This window comes from Ictidomys tridecemlineatus, chromosome 7, assembly GCF_052094955.1.
Source record: "Ictidomys tridecemlineatus isolate mIctTri1 chromosome 7, mIctTri1.hap1, whole genome shotgun sequence".
Classification (NCBI taxonomy): Eukaryota; Metazoa; Chordata; class Mammalia; order Rodentia; family Sciuridae; genus Ictidomys; species Ictidomys tridecemlineatus.
In genome coordinates, this window is record NC_135483.1 from 68,106,194 (window position 1) to 68,124,618 (window position 18,425).

At 33.0% G+C, this 18,425-nt stretch overlaps 1 protein-coding gene across 6 annotated transcripts in view; it reads right to left on the bottom strand.

Annotated features, from left to right (window-relative positions):
- Arfgef1 (ARF guanine nucleotide exchange factor 1) overlaps positions 1-18,425 on the bottom strand; it is a 120,358-nt gene that overhangs the window by 37,671 nt on the left and 64,262 nt on the right. For all 6 annotated transcript variants that reach the window (XM_078017122.1, XM_040294012.2, XM_005322938.5 and 3 more), the window contains exons 18-23: positions 13,880-14,051; positions 11,788-11,939; positions 7,789-7,917; positions 6,763-6,921; positions 6,387-6,537; positions 1,204-1,294 (exon numbers count right to left, since the gene is read on the bottom strand). In XM_078017122.1, coding sequence (XP_077873248.1) covers positions 1,204-1,294; positions 6,387-6,537; positions 6,763-6,921; positions 7,789-7,917; positions 11,788-11,939; positions 13,880-14,051 — 854 coding nt within the window. The remainder of the gene's footprint in view (positions 1-1,203; positions 1,295-6,386; positions 6,538-6,762; positions 6,922-7,788; positions 7,918-11,787; positions 11,940-13,879; positions 14,052-18,425) is intronic.

Below are 18,425 nucleotides of genomic sequence, written 5' to 3' on the forward strand. Positions count from 1 at the left end.
AAGTATCTAGTGATGATGAGCTTGAGATGACAAAGTACTAAGAGAACTGAGGAAAGTTTTCCCTGAAATAGCAGACATTCTTGAAACAGATATGTAATGTGCTCAAGTGAGTGACATATCCTTATATAACAGAACAGTGGACAGTAGGACAAACTAAAATGAGGTATGGTCATAAAAGGTATATTATGAGAAAAGAAGCAGAAGGTAAAATGTTAAATCTTGCCCAAACAGATTGATACAATGCCTAAACAAAGTCTTATGAAGACAGTAAAGATGATTCTCTAGAAGGCAAGAAAATCACTGGAAGATAGCCTTGTAGCAGAAGGGCAACTATTATACAACTATGAAGTTGTACACAAAGGCAGAAAGGCAGACAAGAGACAGGCTGCCTGATAGGCAGAGATTGGCTCCACCCGAATAAAATAGTTATCACAATAATCAAGATAAGACTAGCCTGGTTATTGGCAAGTTATTTAAATGTCTTCTGTCCCAGTTTCCTCATTTATAAATTGAGGACTCAATTTATACTCATTTTATGAGACTAGTAAAAGGATTAAGTGAGGTAATACATGTGGCAAGCCTTCATGCCATATAGTAGGCGTAAGATGATCTATAATCTTTCTTCCACCTTCTCAAGAAAAAGATAAATGATGCCTTTCTCCTATTAAAAAAAAAAAACATGCACAGTAAGAATTCTTTTCAAAGAAAAAATTTCAGGAAGTGATTTCAAGGTCAGTAATTGGATACCCTAGTTGTCTAGACTTAGAGCAAAAAGTTTTATCTAAAGAAAATAAGTCGTTAGAAAAATTAAATTTCAGTGTTTACAAAAATTTCCAACAGCCCTTTCATTTTATCCATATTGCAGTTTTATATAAAATACCTAGAAAGATAAATTATACTGCATTTCAATGAGTGATAAGAAGTTTTCTATAAAAAGAAATAAAATATTGATGTTCTTTTTCATCAAGTTTATCATTTCTAATGCCCATTAATATTTATTTTAACTTAAATTTTCATACCATTTTACCTTCTTCCCATCTCATATGTACTTCATTATCTAAATCATGGCATATCATAATACAGTGTTGTTTACTTTAGTAAAAGATTTTGGCAATCACTTTTTTTAAAATGAGCAAAATATATCTAAATGCCACAAAATTGAAATAGTACTCATCTGCAAAGGGAAGAAAATGAATACCTTACCTATCTACAGCAACAACAACACTTTGAGAACTGGTTTCTCCAATGGATTCCTGAATACTTGCTATCTGCTTCCAGTCCACATTTCCTCCGACTATCACAAATAAAAAAGAGTTGTTTCAGTTTGAAAATAATTATTTCAGTGGAAGAATACACTTACAGTTCTAAAACACATTTCTAAAATTAATTATTTTTCAAAGACTTGGGTGAACAATTCTTTTGGAGCAGTGACATAGGGCAAATATGCTTAGTGAGGTTTACAAGGTAGTATTATAAGACAGAGTTTTAAGGCACAAAAGCGAAGATTACACCAATTAGGGGCACTGTAGATTTAGATTACAAAGTTAATGACAATTAGACTTTATTTCCTTTAATGTTTATGAAATACAGCACCAATCCCAATTCCAGTGATACCTTCTGTGGATGATTCCAATTCCATATAATTAGAATTTCCCTGTCATTCAATTTCCAATCCCCAACATTTGTTGAAAATTCTACCTGTATTTCTTTCTCTTATTCAAGAGAATCATTTATCTTTACCCCCCAAACTGATTCCAAATGTTGAACAGTGAAATAATATCCCCAGTTTTCAAATCTTAACTTTGAATATCCTTTCCCTCCTCCAGCATCAATATTCAACTAGTCACTAACCTATCTTTTGATTTGTTTTAAATATTGTTTGTTTATGTCCATTACTACTTAGCAGAGAACTTCATAATCTCTGTGCTGGATTACTAGATTACTGAACAGTTACCAGACTTACTTTCCTACTACTAATTATTTCCCTCTTCAGTCTCTCCATCATTCTTCTGCCTGATTAATACTCCTAAATTATTACCTTTATTTTGTTTATTATTACTTACAGGATAAAGTATAAACTGTAGCCTAGTAATTAAGGCACTTTGCCTTCAATATTTTAACCAATATGCGTCTCTAGTCATGCTGTCTCTCAACTATCAAAAACTCAATTTAAGTTCTCAATGAAGGATTCCTCTTCAGTATTCTTATATGGCTCTGAACTAAGCAATTATTTAATAAGTACTACTCCAATCAGAATTATTTCCAAACAATTTCATGCAAATTATTTCAGGTATGTCAATGTTGCCTTAACACACAGATAAAAAGTTCCCTAAAGGTTAGCAATCAAGTCATATTCTTTTTTGGTTCCCTCCTACCTTATTCAATATTACATTCAAAGCAGGTAGGTGCTTCACAAATGTTTGTTGATGTAACTGACCAAACACTCAATAAATGCTATTATGAATGCAAACACATCAGTTAAGATGTCATTTAAATCAGATGAACTCAAATTCTATTCTAGTAACTGAACATTGTGAAAAAGATAATCACACTCCTCACTAGGAAAGACAGGCATATTTATAGTAAACTTTAATATAATTTAATAATTACTTCATGGCTGAATCGAAATACAAGTGAGTTTGCTTAAAAACAAGAACTGATTTTGAGAGGGAAAAGAAGAATATCGGGTGTTGCCTATGGAAAGTTTCCATATACAATGAAATATTGATTCAAGGTAGAAACCTAAAAGGATGACCATGTGGAAAAGAAGCAGAAGAAAAAGTAAATTAGAGTAGGTAACTATATAAAGAAATACAAGCATGTAAGGGCATGTCATGTTTCACCATAGTTGGCTGTAGCGGTAACAAGAGAATTTGGTGGGTGAGAAGGAAGAAAAAAGGTAGAAGACGAAGCTATAAAGACAGAATGTGAAGAGTTTTGACTGTCATATTTAACGTACTACCTTTGAGAACATTGGACCTCTTAGAAGACTGACGTACTTCAATCTATTTTCCAAAAAATAACTCCAATAGTATTTAGAGAACACTGAAATGGGAAGTGATACTGGAATCAGGGAGATAAATGAAGAGTTTATTTGTATAACACAAGACAGAAAAGATGAAAGTCTGAAGTAAATGACAGAGAACTGGGTGGTAGGGAAACAGTGTAAAGGAACACTAGGAGCACATAACACATTATAGGTATATAATGGAAGAAAAATCTATGAAAGAAAAATGATGCTAATCATCACATAACTTGCCTAGTGTATCAAATGAAATGTCCTTTCTAAAGCTTTCAATACTTTTATATTTAATACAATATATAATTTATTAAAACTATTTAAAGGAATTAAAAAATATATAAATGACTAGGAATTCAAAGTATCCATTTCTCAAATATATGAAATCTTTCCAAATAATTATATGACAGTACTACAGGCAAACAGTTCTAATTTTACCAAAAAATTACTCAAAAGCAAACCTATTTAGGCTAAGTACTGAAGATGTATGTGCTATGAGTATTGTTTAGACACTTATGAAAGATAAAGCCATAGCATTTTCATATATTAGTGTATCTTAAAAAAACAGAATGAACATGATTCAAATTTTAAAATTAAGTCAGGCACTGTGGCACATACTTGTAATCCAAGCTACTTGGGAGGCTAAGGCAGGAGGATCAGAAGTTTGAAGCCAGCCTCTACAGTAACCCTGTCTCAAAATAAAAATAGAAAGTGCTGGGGATGTGGCTCAGTGGTATAGCACTCCTGGCTTCAATCCATAGTACTGGGGAAAAAAATTATAGACACTATGTATTTTTAAAAATGGTAAGCTTCAAGTTTCCAAAAAGAGAAAGTACATACTTTCATCACAGTTGGAAAAATATATACACCCACTTCTCCATATCCACGGTGGTTACCATATCCATAAATTCAATCAACTATGGAATGAAAATATTTGGGGGGAGCAAGGCACACTGGGATTACTGTCTGTAATCCCAACAACTTGGAAAGCTTAAGTAGGAGAAACTAAAATTCAAGGCTAGCCTCAGCAACTTAGTGAGACTCTGTTTCAAAATAAAAAGTAAAAAGGACTTGGGAATGTGGGTCAGTGGTTAAAAAAAAAAGGAAAGAAAGAAAAATATTTTTGGGAAAAAGTGTATCTATAAGAGAACATATAGGGAGTTTATGTTGTTATTTTTCTTATTCCCTAAGCAATATAGCGTAACAACTATTCACAGACCATTTACAATGCCTTAGGTTTGCAAGTAATCTAGGGATGATTTAAGATATACATGAGGATGTACACAGACTATATGAAAATATTACACTATTTTATATAAGGGACTTGAGTGTGTATTTTAATATGCTTAAGGGAACCAATTCCACATGGATACAGAAAGACTATATTCAATTCTGTCAACTTGGTTACATGGATATGGGTGCATGGATACTGTTGTTAAAGAAGAATATTAGTTTTCAGCTGGCTTGATTGTGCTGCATCATCTTCTGGCTTAAATTCTAACTACATCAGCTGGTTCAGGAAAGCGTCTGCTATTAAAGTGGGCAAAGAGGGATGGGGTAGAGATCTGCCATGTGAGTTGGTTGGTAACTAATGAGATAGCCAATGTGGGCCAAGCCAACAGGCTAGTAGTTCCCCCCAAGGGTATAACTAAAAAATGAGAGCCCAATGAACTAAAGGTGAGTGGAAAATGGAGCAGATAAAACAGAAAAGTAGATAGCACAAGAGAAAACAAAGAGTATGAGAGAGTAACTGGTTTTGGGAGTGGGCCTGAAGCCTGAACTGTTTTTCATTTCTAATTCTGAAATGTATTTTTCCATAAATTCCCTTTTACTGAAGGGAGAAGACAAGTCATCTCATACCCTTACAATATAAGTGGCACAACACCACCATGAACAAATTAACTAATTTCAAGCATATTAGAAAACATTATTAGAAAATACTATTATTTCTTATCTACTAAAACTTTTAGAAGATTAAAATATTCAACTAATGTTTTATTTTATGGTAACCTAATTGCCAAAACTGAGCACCAGCAATGAACACTTAATAATAACTTTTGCCTTCTCATACTCCCTATGCATTTTCAAAGCTATTCAATCCATCAGTGTACCATCACTTCCCTTGCCTGTAAATAGTTTTCATTGTCATTTATACTACCTCATGAAGTAATTAATAGTTCCAATGTTTAGAGTTGAACTTTCAGGTTATGTTAAGTCACTATGCAGGTGCTCAGGCAGTTCCAAATCCTGCAATTGGATCATCTAGGTATCATGTAGGAAACTTAACCTCCCAGACCTCACACTACCTAGCTTCTATGGTATCAATGACAGAAAGACTGCACTGTTAATTGATGCAGTAGGATTAGCATATGGAATTAATTTTTCTCAGTCCATTTAAAACCACAAAATGGTCCTGGTATTTACTTCTTCCCCCATGGATACTTTTCAAGGTTTGAAATCTTTTTAGGTTGCCTAAGAACTTATCCTGTTAGCAGCAACAGGGACTTACTAAAAGATTTTAAAATGTCCAGAAATGTAAAGTTACAATGCAAAGCCTTAAAAAGGGCAAACATTCCTGGATCTTAAGCATATTCCTTACTGTTCTCTTTAAATCATGCCTCTATATTCTTGGTTGGAAGTAGGGTAGGGAGGGCGGACAGTTTCCAAAAGTCTCTAACAGCCCAATAATTATGCTAAATCCATTCATATATATTCATGTTTAATCTTAACAATCTTATGAGTTTAGTTTACAAAAGTGAAAACCCAATCTCAGAGAGACAGTTAAAGTAACATCACATTTAGTCAGATAAAAACACAGAATTTGAACCCAGAAACATAGCACTCAGGGCCAAAGGCTAAACTTTGCTTCTTCTTTGGTGGAATTCCTTCCATTTATGACTAAAAGTGTACCGTCTTTGATTTTTCTGCATCATTTTTGCTATTATTTTCTTTTGTTCTATTGGGTTAAACTTGGAAGTTCTTGGCCATACTAAGTACTAGGTGAAACTTTAGATAAAGATACTATACTGATAAATAAAAATAAATACATTAAAAAAAATGAAAGCCTACTTAAAAAAAAGAAAAAGATTCTATACTGGCAGAAAAGTTAGGGTAGGCCTGCATAGGGCCACAGATAATTTAACTGTACCAAGTATGAGACTGAGATTAGGAATCACTTTAGTACTGCAAACCAGACCAGGCCAAAAAGACTTAAGTTTCCTATATAGTCACCTTGCATAAGAGTAGATCAAATGTATTTTATCTAATTTCTCCAATTATATCTCACTGCTACAATAAAGTGATTTATAATAAAGAACGTAAAAATAATTTTTGGTACTTTGTAAAAAAAATTTTTTTAAATTCTCACCTAACCCCAGACCTACAAATTCATCAGGAGCCTGATCTTTTGTCCCAGTCAGAGATCCTTCTCTGCCTCTCACTGTTCCAGAAATGTATCGAGGTTTCACTCCTGTTCCTATAAGTTGTGCCAGCTCCAACTGACTGATGCACTTCAGAATCTTCATTTCATAAAAGATAAAGAAAATATAAATTCTGTTACAAATACACTATCAAAAATATTTAAACATATGCAGCTAGGACTTCAACATAGATTACATTATAAATCTTATAAAAATGTACTTATTTTAAATGTAACTTCTCACTTAACCATGTCAGTGACAGAATATTTAGCTAATGCTCATTTTATAAACCAAACTGCAAAGTTGAAAATAAAATGGTTATACCTCATGCCATGAATTTCCTAAATAATTCCCATCTGTATGAGCCACTGTGATAAGTGTTTTTATTGTGTCAATATTCTTCTGTTTCATTTCAGTAATACCAGAACTCACTGTAAGTAAGGTAAATCTTGCTAGTGCTTGAACATATGCATCTCTTTCCAGCTTAAAAAAAAAGAGAGAAAAACAAAAAATTTTATTTATAGGTTGTAAATACAGCAGATTGACTCATCTCTAATGCCTTACTGACAAGCCATTTTTTAGTTTTTACAAATCACATATCATAATTTACACACAATGCCACAAAATAATTTAAAATGATAAAACAAAAAAAGTATAAATTTCTCAAATTCAAAAGCAATACAGACATCAATTCAAGCTGAGATTTTGGTGGTAGGAATTCATACAGTAAAAAAAATATTTATTGAGTACTTTGTTTTAAGTACTATGTAGATTAGCAAAATCCTGGTTTATAAATTTGCTCATTTTCTCCCTCTACAGATAAATTGTGCTTTGTTATATACTAAGCCAAAACATTTACAATTAAATATGAAGTGTGTTTAAGTAAAAAGAATACAGAAAAGTTTGGGTTGAAATTTATTCTCAGATATAGCATATACAAAAGCAGAACTGGTTCCCTTAAAGATAACTTGTTCATAAGCTTAAGTCATAATATAAAAATAAATACATATATAATGTAAAATATGATTCAATAAGTGCGAACAAATAACATGTTTAAACAATTACTCTAAAACACAGAAATTCAGTCTTGAAAACTTTTTATATAGGTAATATTCTTTAGAGAAACAAAATGTAATTAAAGATAAAAATTTTAGAAACAGTGTAGAACCACCCTTTCCATTAGAAAGTTTCCAAAAATTAAACATGAAGATTCAATTAATTCTTCCACAATTTGAAATTAGTTGGTAATAAGTTAGATATTAAAATATATTGTGAACTGAACTACAACAACAACAGCACAAATAATCAATGTTTTCCAGACTAACTCATGAAGGCAAAATTCTGCATTACCTGAATGCTGAAAATGCATGCAATTCTGATTGCACATCTTATCCCTTCTAGGCAAAGAGAGGCTACTTCGGTATCATCACAATCTTGCAGACCCACACTGAATGCAGCCAGAAAAGGTGTCCAAGCCAACTAGCAAAATTAAAAATTTTAAAAATTAAACAAGCTAAAAGTTAAAAATGGCATAATTACCTAGAATGCCTTCTTAGAGAAAGGGGGGAAAAGTATAAAATGCTGCCTGAGCTTAAGTGGAAAAGCAAGATCACAAAATCAGTAGATAACCTTAGACATATTTTAAGAATAGCATCTATAAAATTATTTATATCAATAAAAATGGAAATGAATAGTGAATATTCATAAAATATTAGTTTACCCGACTTCAGAAATCATCTCTCTTTGCAAGCTTTGATCCTAGTGAAAATTCACAGACTCTTTTATTTCCAATAAAATCCTTTTAATCATTTTCCAACTTCCAACAAATTATATTATTCTCTTTTCTTTAAACCTGTTACCTGGACATCATTTAGCTTAATTTTTTAAATGTTTTACACTGAGACAGTGATACCTCTGGCTCCTAGTTAGACAATATTAAAAAAAAAAGTTTAATAAAATCTTTCCTCATTACAGGTTGTGGAAGACAACAAATACTAAAATTAAATCTCAAAACTCTGAATACCCAATAAAACTATAATATAAAACCAAGAAGGGTTATTTTTTTGACTATGGAAAATCCTAATACCAAAACATATACTTTGAGGGCAGGGGTGGTAGCTCAGCGGTAGAGTGCTTGCCTAACATGTGTGAGGCAATGGGTTTGATCTTCAGCACCACATTAAATAAATAGTCAATCAAACAAACAAACAAACAAAGGTATTGTGGCCATCTACAACAACAAAAAAATTTAAAAACAACACATACACTTTGAAATATCTGATGTAAAAGTATTCACTGCTTTTAGTAAGTCATCAAGAAGCAAAAATCACTAGAGTAGGATGTTGTAAGGCCCTGCGTTTCCTCCCTACCTTGATAAAAGTCATTCAAAAAGCAGCAGAAGCAGCAGCAGCAAAACTATCCATATAGCCATGAAGATGAAAAATATTTTTGTCAGTGTTCTAAATAAATGACAACTGGAATTTTTTAAAGTCTATAAAGTTTTAGCATTCTAAGAAAAAATAGTTACTCAAGAGCTTTGCTTCTAAACTTCAGAAAATTTAGAATTAAAAGCTTACAATCTTTCAACAAACATAATCCACAGTTCCTATGTTCTTGCTCATCTTTGCTCTACCACTTAATATCTTCAAACCTCATATTTCTTTTTCTTATAATACTTGAAGATGTCACCACAGAGAGATGCTATGAAAAGCATATAAGGTGTAGTACTTATAAACTTATTAACTAAAGCCAGTGGAAAAAAATGTTCAACTTCACTGGGAATCAAAAAGAATGATTATAAAATTACACCTAAATAATATTCTGCTTCAGTGAAACTGCCTGTTTATAACTGTAAACCTTTATGAAATAAAATTTTCAATGCATTTAAAAATTATTAAAAATGTTTATATCCACTGACCATGGGGGCACACACCTGTAATCCCAGCTACTTGGGAGACTGAGGCAGGAGGATTGTATTCAAGGCCAGCCTCAGTAACTCATCAGTGAGATCTTGTCTCAAAACAAAAATAAGAAGGGCTGGGAATGTAGCTCAATGGTAAAGTGCCCCTCCCCAAATGATTATCACCCTTAAATTCCTAGAATGATATTATCAGTCAGTCCTTCTCCTTAGTCAATGCTTATTTATTTATTAAAATATTTTTTTAGTTGTCAATGGACTTAATTTTATTTATTCATATGTGGTGCTAAGAATCAAACCCAGTGCCTCACACATGCTAGGCAAGTGCTCTACCACTGAGCCACAACCTCAGCCCACCAATGCTTATTTATTTAGCAATAACCACAAGCCAGGAGCTATGCTTATACTGGAAAAAGTGAACACAGTCTCTTGCCTAATAAACACAAACACACACACATAAAAATATATGTATATATATGCTGTATATATGTATAAATCATCAAACTATTATAAATATAATGAAAGAAATGGAGAGCATGTTATAATAAAAAGGAAACTACTTAGAAAAAAGAACAAACATTCTAGACAAAGGACATACCTTGTATGAATACCCTGAAAAGAATGTGAGACATTCTAGAAACTGAAAAAATGCGAATGTGATTGCAGAACAGTAAGAGATAGAAGATGTTCAGCTATGATATTCAGAGAGGCAGGTGGAGCCAAATCATAGGAGTTCTAGAAACTCTATTAATATATTAGGTTTTATAACATCGTCAATGTAAGATTCAGGAAACCTGGGTTAAGGTACCTGTTTGGTCTACGGGACACTGCAGTCACAAAATTACTCTAAACTCTAATAATCTAGGTCATAAAACAAAGGGAAACAGTACCTGCCTTACCTATTTCCATTTAGTTGTGACAACTGAATAAAAAGAGGTAATAAAAAAAAATAGTGTAAGGCTTTAAGGAAGAAAGTGGCATTTCATTTTGTATTTTGAAAAGATCACTACAGCCTTTGTAAATGGATAAGAGAAATATAAAAGTTGATGTAAAGATACCAGTTTGGAGAATACTATAGTACTTAGTACTTATAGTACTATGGTACTTATTTCAGAGGCAGAAATAAGAATTTCTGGAATATGGCAGTGGTAGTAGAAATGGCACTGAGGGGAAAGACTGATTCTTTTCTTTGGTATCTGGGATTGAACCCAGAGTACTTAACTTTAAGCCACATTCCTAGTCCATTTTATATTTTATTTTGAGACAGGGTATCACTAAGTTGCTTCGGGCCTCACCAAGTTGCTGAGGCTGGCTTTGAATTTGCAATCTTCCTGCCTCTGCCTCCTGAGCTGCTGGGATTACAGGCATGTGCTACCACCCTAGTGAAAAGACTGATTCTTAAATCTATCTTGGAGTATGTTTATATCACTACAGTTAATCCAGAGACTAGATCATAAAAACTGTTTACGAAGAATTTTTAATGAAATAGAGAAACACATGAGAAACAGAAAAATATAAAATTCTTTACATGGTATGATCACAACTGTTTAAGATAGAAAAGTTGTACATACACAGAATAACAATTTTTTTTTCCGAGCAGTAGATTATGGTACCTTTCTTATTTTATTTAACAATGACAAAAAACACTCTTCCCCTCCCTCCCAAAAAGCTATCTGAAAAGAAAAGCAAAATGAAGGTATAAAATTATTTAAAACAAAACCTCTTAAATGTAGAAATCCTGTAATTTTTCACTACCTATACATATATAGCTAGAATTAGAATGATAACTTGAATTATGATCTTCAGTCTCTACAGAGGATCTTAGCAGACTGTCTTATGAACTGGGACGCTTCACTCACTTTAGTTTTTCAAAATTAACTGATTCCGCTCTACTTCTCTATAACTCTTATGATGTACTGCTTAGTCATTTTGGAATTTGGAGAAAGGTCAGAATAGGAGGATTAAGAAGTAAAGGGAAATCAAACTGCAAAGAACCAATAGACATTAGTCTTACTAAATCAAACCACAAACACAAATAACATTCTCTTCTGATCCTTAACCTACTTTCTGGGCTCCAGGCAAACTCAGAACCCTTATATTAGTTCACGGGCTAGAAGCATTGAGAGAGCAAGAGCCTCAGCGTGACTTTGAAATCTGAGTTTAACTCCAAAGGTTTCAGTCCAACTCACTTAGAGAAAAACAGGCCAAGGATTAATGACCATTCTCCAAAAGCTTTCTAATTCCTAGGATCATGTGCCTATTAATTTCTTATAGTGAATACCTCTTCTTGTTTTCTGTAATTTATATCCACTATGCCCTAAAGTAATAGGCAATAGCTTCCAGGTCAAATGTACTATTTTTTTCTTAAAAATATGCTGGAAAAAATTATATAAAAATGTATATTGCAATCAAAAGTTACTAGTAATTCTAACCTTAAACATAGGCCTCACATGCTCCAAATGTGTTGCACTTGTAAAAGGTGCCTGAACGTGGCTCACAGCCTCCATGAGTGCTTTAGCTGTCTTGGCCATCTGTTCCATTTCTAAGTTATACAGAAGTCTTCTTTGTTTTTCACTGGCTACATCTGAAACAATAAACAAAATTGGCATTCAATAAAGCATTTAAAATGCTATTTTGATGTTTTACTGCCAAATAAACACTGGTAATTAACACTAAATAAAAAAGATCCTAAGAAGCCAGACACAAAAAGTCTTATATAATTCAACTTACATGAAATATCCAGAATAGGTAAATCCATAGAAACAGAAAGTGGGCTGGTATTTGCCAGGGTCTAGAGGGAAAGGGAACAGGGGAATAACTGTATAATGGATTCAGGGCTTTATTTTGGGGTAATGAAATATACGGATCTAGAGGGAGGTAGTGACTGTACAACATTGTAAATTACTAAATGTCAATAGAATTGTTCATTTTAAAATGATGAACAATTTTAGGAATAAGTGGAAAATCTACAAAAAGGAGAGTAAGAGCAGGTGAGTTGTCACAATGAAAACGTTAGAGTAACAATCCAAATGTGAGATAGGAGAACTGCAGAAAATAGGAAAAAACAATGGGATTCTTGTACTTCATGTGTTTGAAAGATGTCCTGAGTTAGCAAGAAAACACTGGCCCTAACACTCCTAGGTAATTTTTTTTAAATTTATTTTTTAGTTTTAGGTGGATACAATATCTTTATTTTTATGTTGTGCTGAGGATTGAAATCAGTGCTTCATGCATGCTAGATGAGCACTCTACCACTGAGCCACAACCCCAGACCCCTCTCAATTTTATTGTTTTTTGCACATCACTGTTTCCTTACATTTCTTATGAACTTCCTACCATCACAGACAAAGGAGGCCAAAAAAAGAGGAATTCAAGTATAACATAGGAGGAAGAAATTAAATAGATAATAGGCATCTTACTCAAGTGTAAAAATAAAGGCTTGATTAATATATTTAATGTTATAAGCAGAGATTAAATAACACTACCAACTAGAGTAAGAGCCAAGGATGAACTAGTTCAAGACTTGGCTTTGCCACTTAACTTCTCTGTTTTAAGGACAGAGACTGAATAAAAGTTTTTATACTATAGTCAGCTCATAGATTCTGATTATTTTTCCTGATCTCTCTGGACACAATTTTCCTCATCTCTAAAGTGAGGATAAATTTACTAAAATTCCATAGATAAGTTATATTCTTTATGACATTATTTCCCTAGCCTCTGATCCCATAATCCAACTTTTAGAAATAGACAAAGCATAAGGACCTCACTGCTTCTTTCTTGTTAGCAGGACTGCTACTGTAATCTGTTCAAGCTTGAGATTTCACTTCTAAGTAGAAATAATCAGCAAGGTAGGAATCCTCTTTCTCTCTAAATATTATGAGTATATTCTTGAACCATTACCCTAATAGGGCCAGGAATGTCCTGCAGATGATAGCTCTAATTTAATCACCACAGTCTTCATGTACATAGTGTTTAGACCAGAACTGGGTCCACCATTGGCTAGTTAGATCTAGGGACTCAACAGTGGCATAATTTGTAGATTAAGGTAGTCATTTCCAATTTCAGTGATCCTAACCTTCCCCACCTCTTCTAGTCACTGCTACTTTCACCTTTCATTTATGTTTAATGATGGTATAAAGACAGTTAGCTGCTTACAGATGAAAAGAGGGCAGAAAATAAGACAGAGTTGATGTTTTATGTGGGGTGGTCTAACCAATCTCTCTGGCCTCCAAATTCTTGCTGAGATTAACTGCTAAACAAGTACACATAAAATGCACATTAACGTGCAATTATTTAGTATTTTCCATTAGTCACTGGTCAGTGTTCCTTCTTCAAAATATGGGAAACATACAATCGTATCACCAAACTGTATATAATACAAACTGTATATAATACTTCTTGTCAAAACATAGTTCTATCCCAAAGTTATATGGGGTTACTTTATTTTAAATCAAGTAATAAACTCTTATGAACCCATGTTTTTCCCCTTGTACACACCAGGATTCAACTGATTCAGATACTTACTTTGTTTACTTGATTTTGTAGGGATTGTTAGTTCTTTTGTTTCTTTCATGGATATCTTTTTCCCAGCTATTTCATTATAGATGGCTGACAGATATTCTTCAGGAAGGTCTTTACTGTCATTAATACCTCTATTCATTTTAATGTACTGTTCCTTTGTCATTTTGTTTTTAACCTAGATAGGAAAAACCATTATATTCTCTAAAATTAACATAAAAAATCACTCATTTTTTAGCAAACTGAATATTTAGGAAATTTTAAATACCCTGATGACTGAAAGTAGAAAACATTCAACAAAACATACCTTTAAAAAAAGGAAGTCATAAAAAATGAACATAGAAAAGACCCATTTTTGGCATATAAGAATTCACCTTGCTCTGATATAGACATGAGTATTTGATAAGGAGGGAGACTAGAATGAATGAAGTTATTTGTTTTAGCCTAAGATTTAAGAGCTCTCTTTTAGAAACACAATTATTTGAAACACAGAATCAAAAAGATTCAAATATTACTGCAGAAAAACAAACATTTTGCCAATGAATTAAAAGCTGATTTTTCTAAAACAGCAGATGCAAAAATAACTATGCAGTTGAAATTTGTTTAAAATCAGATAACATTCTGAGAGATTATGAAACTGAATACTAGTATGTGATCTGGGCAAAGTATCCTTCTAAATGTTTTTTCTTATCTAAGAATATTCTGAAGGCCGGGCGTGGTGGTGCACAAATAATCCCAGTGGCTTGGAAAGTTGAGGCAGGAGGATCACGAGTTCAAAGCTAGCCTCAGCAAAAGGGAGGTGCTAAGCAACTCAGTGAGACCCTGTCTCTAAATAAAATATAAAACAGGTGGGGATACGGCTCAGTGGTGGAGTGCATCCCTGAGTTTAATTCCTGGTATCCACCCCCCCCCCGCCCGCCAAAATATTCTGAATAGGAATGTTTTACTTAAATAAATTGAGGAGTACAAATTTATAATTTCTAAAATGGCAGCTCCATCACCAAACCTGGGAATTGATTTAGCAAAAAATGTCCATACTATATCTCCAGAAATTCAGATAGACAAAGCCCAGAAATCTTATATGTTATCTCTGAAGAAATATTTAATAAGATATATTCCTACTACCTTCCATAAAGAATTAAAAGTAATTCTAAAGATAAAGCTCTTATAAATCTGCATAAATGTTCTCAGAACAATAAGGTGCAGGATATAACAGGTATATATATTATTTAAGTTCACATTACTTTGCAAGTAAAATCCTTCCAATGTGTCAGAAAAGCACTGGTAGGAGTGCTTTTCCTATGAAACTGTAGAAATATTACCATGGAACTTACTATTAATGGAATAAAGACCTAGAATATTATAACTTCAAAAAAAACATCTTAAGTCACGACATTAAAAAATATGAATGTAAACAAGCCATTTCCCTGAAGTTCTGACAGATGTGTTTTTAAAAAAGACATTTGAGAATAACAAAACTGTCAAGAAAAAGATAAAGAAAAATAAAAATCACCTGGAAATTTTGAGTATGGTAAAACATTTCAGCAAATTTTAAATATGGCAAAATGTCTGTGCATTTAGGTATGAGCAGAATCCCACTATGGCACACTTCTGCTGTGGTAGAATTCTGGAAGCAGCGTAAAACATTATTCTACTTTTCTTCTCCTGACATCTTTTATGGAATGCTCCACTCTTGAATTTTATTCTGATATACCTGAATTACTTCGTGTTTAAATCATGCAAAGCTGGTCAATATTATTGGTGAACATTAATGTAAACACATATTCAAATATGTTTTAACTATACTGCAATTAAAAAAAACCTTCTCTGATGTGTATTATATACAAAAGGTAGCCTAACCATAAATATTTTAGGTGAATAAGGTAGATAAATAACTTGCTAAAATTCACCTATATTTGAACTTTGGAAAAACTAACACTGAGAAAAACTGGTTTTATGGAACTCCTTTAAGTTATCTGTATTTTTAAAAAATGTTACTTGTTATGGTTCATAAATCACCTGGGGCCAAGATTTTGAGTTCAATTTTCTAACAGACTACTTAGCTTCACAGGAACTTGTATGCACATTATCACTTGGATACTAGGTCTGATAAGGAACAGTTCCAGATCGATACCACTAAGCTAGAACACTAAGCGTATTTCATGGGTAAATGTCTTGCCCTAAAGACAAAACACCATTAAGATAATGCTCCCTAACTGGTATGTGTTCAACGACTCTAACAATCTGAGTATTTATCGAAACATATAAAAGGAGTTTTTAACATTTCTTCTAAATAACACGAATATCCACACACACTTAGGAAGATTTATAGCATGGTTGTATATGATGTTGTTTATATTTATAAAACCAAATGTCTTTAAAATAATAATCTTCTAAAAATAAAGATTTGTAAGTCCAGGTTGTAATTTCTATTGTAAGCCTGAAAACTTTGATAATAATAACATCTAAATAAATTATTATCTATGGATTGCCTTTCGTCATAGAAAATAGTAGTCACAATGGACAATAAAAACCCTGAAGATAAGCTGCTTTGACTACAATTTGAACAATATGCCACAACAAATGTTAAATGATCACAATCTTAACTACATATAATTTTTAAAAAGCTAATTAAAACCAAGTCAATCTTGAATATAAAACCAAGTCAATCTCCAAATCCTGAAGGTACTATCTGCTATCAAACTTTGGTTTATTCTTCAAATATAGGTAGCAATCTCGAACTTAATGGTATTTTGTCTTTAGGATAAGAGATGGCACATCCACAGTTTTTCAGTCCTGGTGTTTAAAACAGGAATAACATCATACATACTCCTTCTGCCTTATGTTAATAGATACTTTCCATATGGACCTAATCTTCAACATCTCTGAACACCCCCCGCCAAAAAAATCCCTGTACTGCAAAGTTTAATCTCAAACTGCAAATAAATTTTAATTGTTCCAATACATCTCAGATTAATATGTACATAATTTAATAATTTAATTTACATCCAAAGACTAATAAGTTTCATTAGATACCCAACCCTAGAAGTACTAAGAAATTCTTGCAAATAATCTAGAAAGATAATTTTACCTAAGGATATCAAAGTGTGGTTTCAGAATACTAGACACTTTAAAAATAACTTTTTTAAAAAGTGGGTAATATTTAAGAAGGAATTATGAATTTGATGTGGTAAATGAAATTTAAACATTTCCCAGAGGTCTGATCAATTTTAAAAATAATACTAATATTTCAGGTGTGATGGTATTGTGGTTATGGTTTAAATACAATATTTCTCTTTTAGAGATACATACTGAAATAAATACAGATGTAATAATATCTGGATTCACCTCAAATTTACTTGGGGGAAGTAAGGGATGTAGCTAGAAGACTGACCATAAATTGGTAACTATGAAGGCCACAGATTTTTCTACTGTTTAAGTTTGAAAAATTTTTTTTAAAAAAGTTGGTTATGTAAATAACCCAATCAACAAATGGGCCAAGGATCTGAACAGACACTTCTCAGAGGAGGATATACAATCAATCAACAAGTACATGAAAAAATGCTCACCATCTCTAGCAGTCAGAGAAATGCAAATCAAAACCACCCTAAGATACCATCTCACTCCAGTAAGATTGGCAGCCACTATGAAGTCAAACAACAACAAGTGCTGGCGAGGATGTGGAGAAAAGGGTACTCTTGTACATTGCTGGTGGGACTGCAAATTGGTGCGGCCAATTTGGAAAGCAGTTTGGAGATTCCTGGGAAAGCTGGGAATGGAACCACCACTTGACCCTGCTATTGCCCTTCTCGGACTATTCCCTGAAGACCTTAAAAGAGCATGCTACAGGGATGCTGCCATATCGATGTTCATAGCAGCACAATTCACAATAGCTAGACTGTGGAACCAACCCAGATGCCTTTCAATGGATGAATGGATAAAAAAATGTGGCATCTATACACAATGGAGTACTATGCAGCAATAAAAAATGACAAAATCATAGAATTTGCAGGGAAATGGATGGCACTAGAGCAGATTATGCTTAGTGAAGCTAGTCAATCCCTAAAAAACAAATACCAAATGTCTTCTTTGATATAATGAGAGCAACTATGAACAGAGCAAGGAGGAAGAGCAGGAAGAAAATATTAACATTTAACAGAGTCATGAGATGGGAGGGAAAGGGAGAAAAAAGGGAAATTGCATGGAAATGAAGGGAGACCCTCATTGCTATACAAAATTACATATAAGAGGTTGTGAGGGGAATGGGAAAATAAACAAGGAGAGTAATGAATTACAGTAGATGGGGTAGAGAGAGAAGAAGGGAGGGGAGGGGAGGGGAGGGGGGGATAGTAGGGGATAGGAAAGTTAGCAGAATACAACAATTACTAATTGGGCATTATGTAAAATTGTGGATGTATAACCAACGTGATTCTGCAATCTGCATTTGGGGTAAAATTGGGAGTTCATAACCCACTTCAATCTAATGTATGAAATATGATATGTCAAGAGCTTTGTAATGTGAACAACCAATAAAAAATAAATAAATAAATAA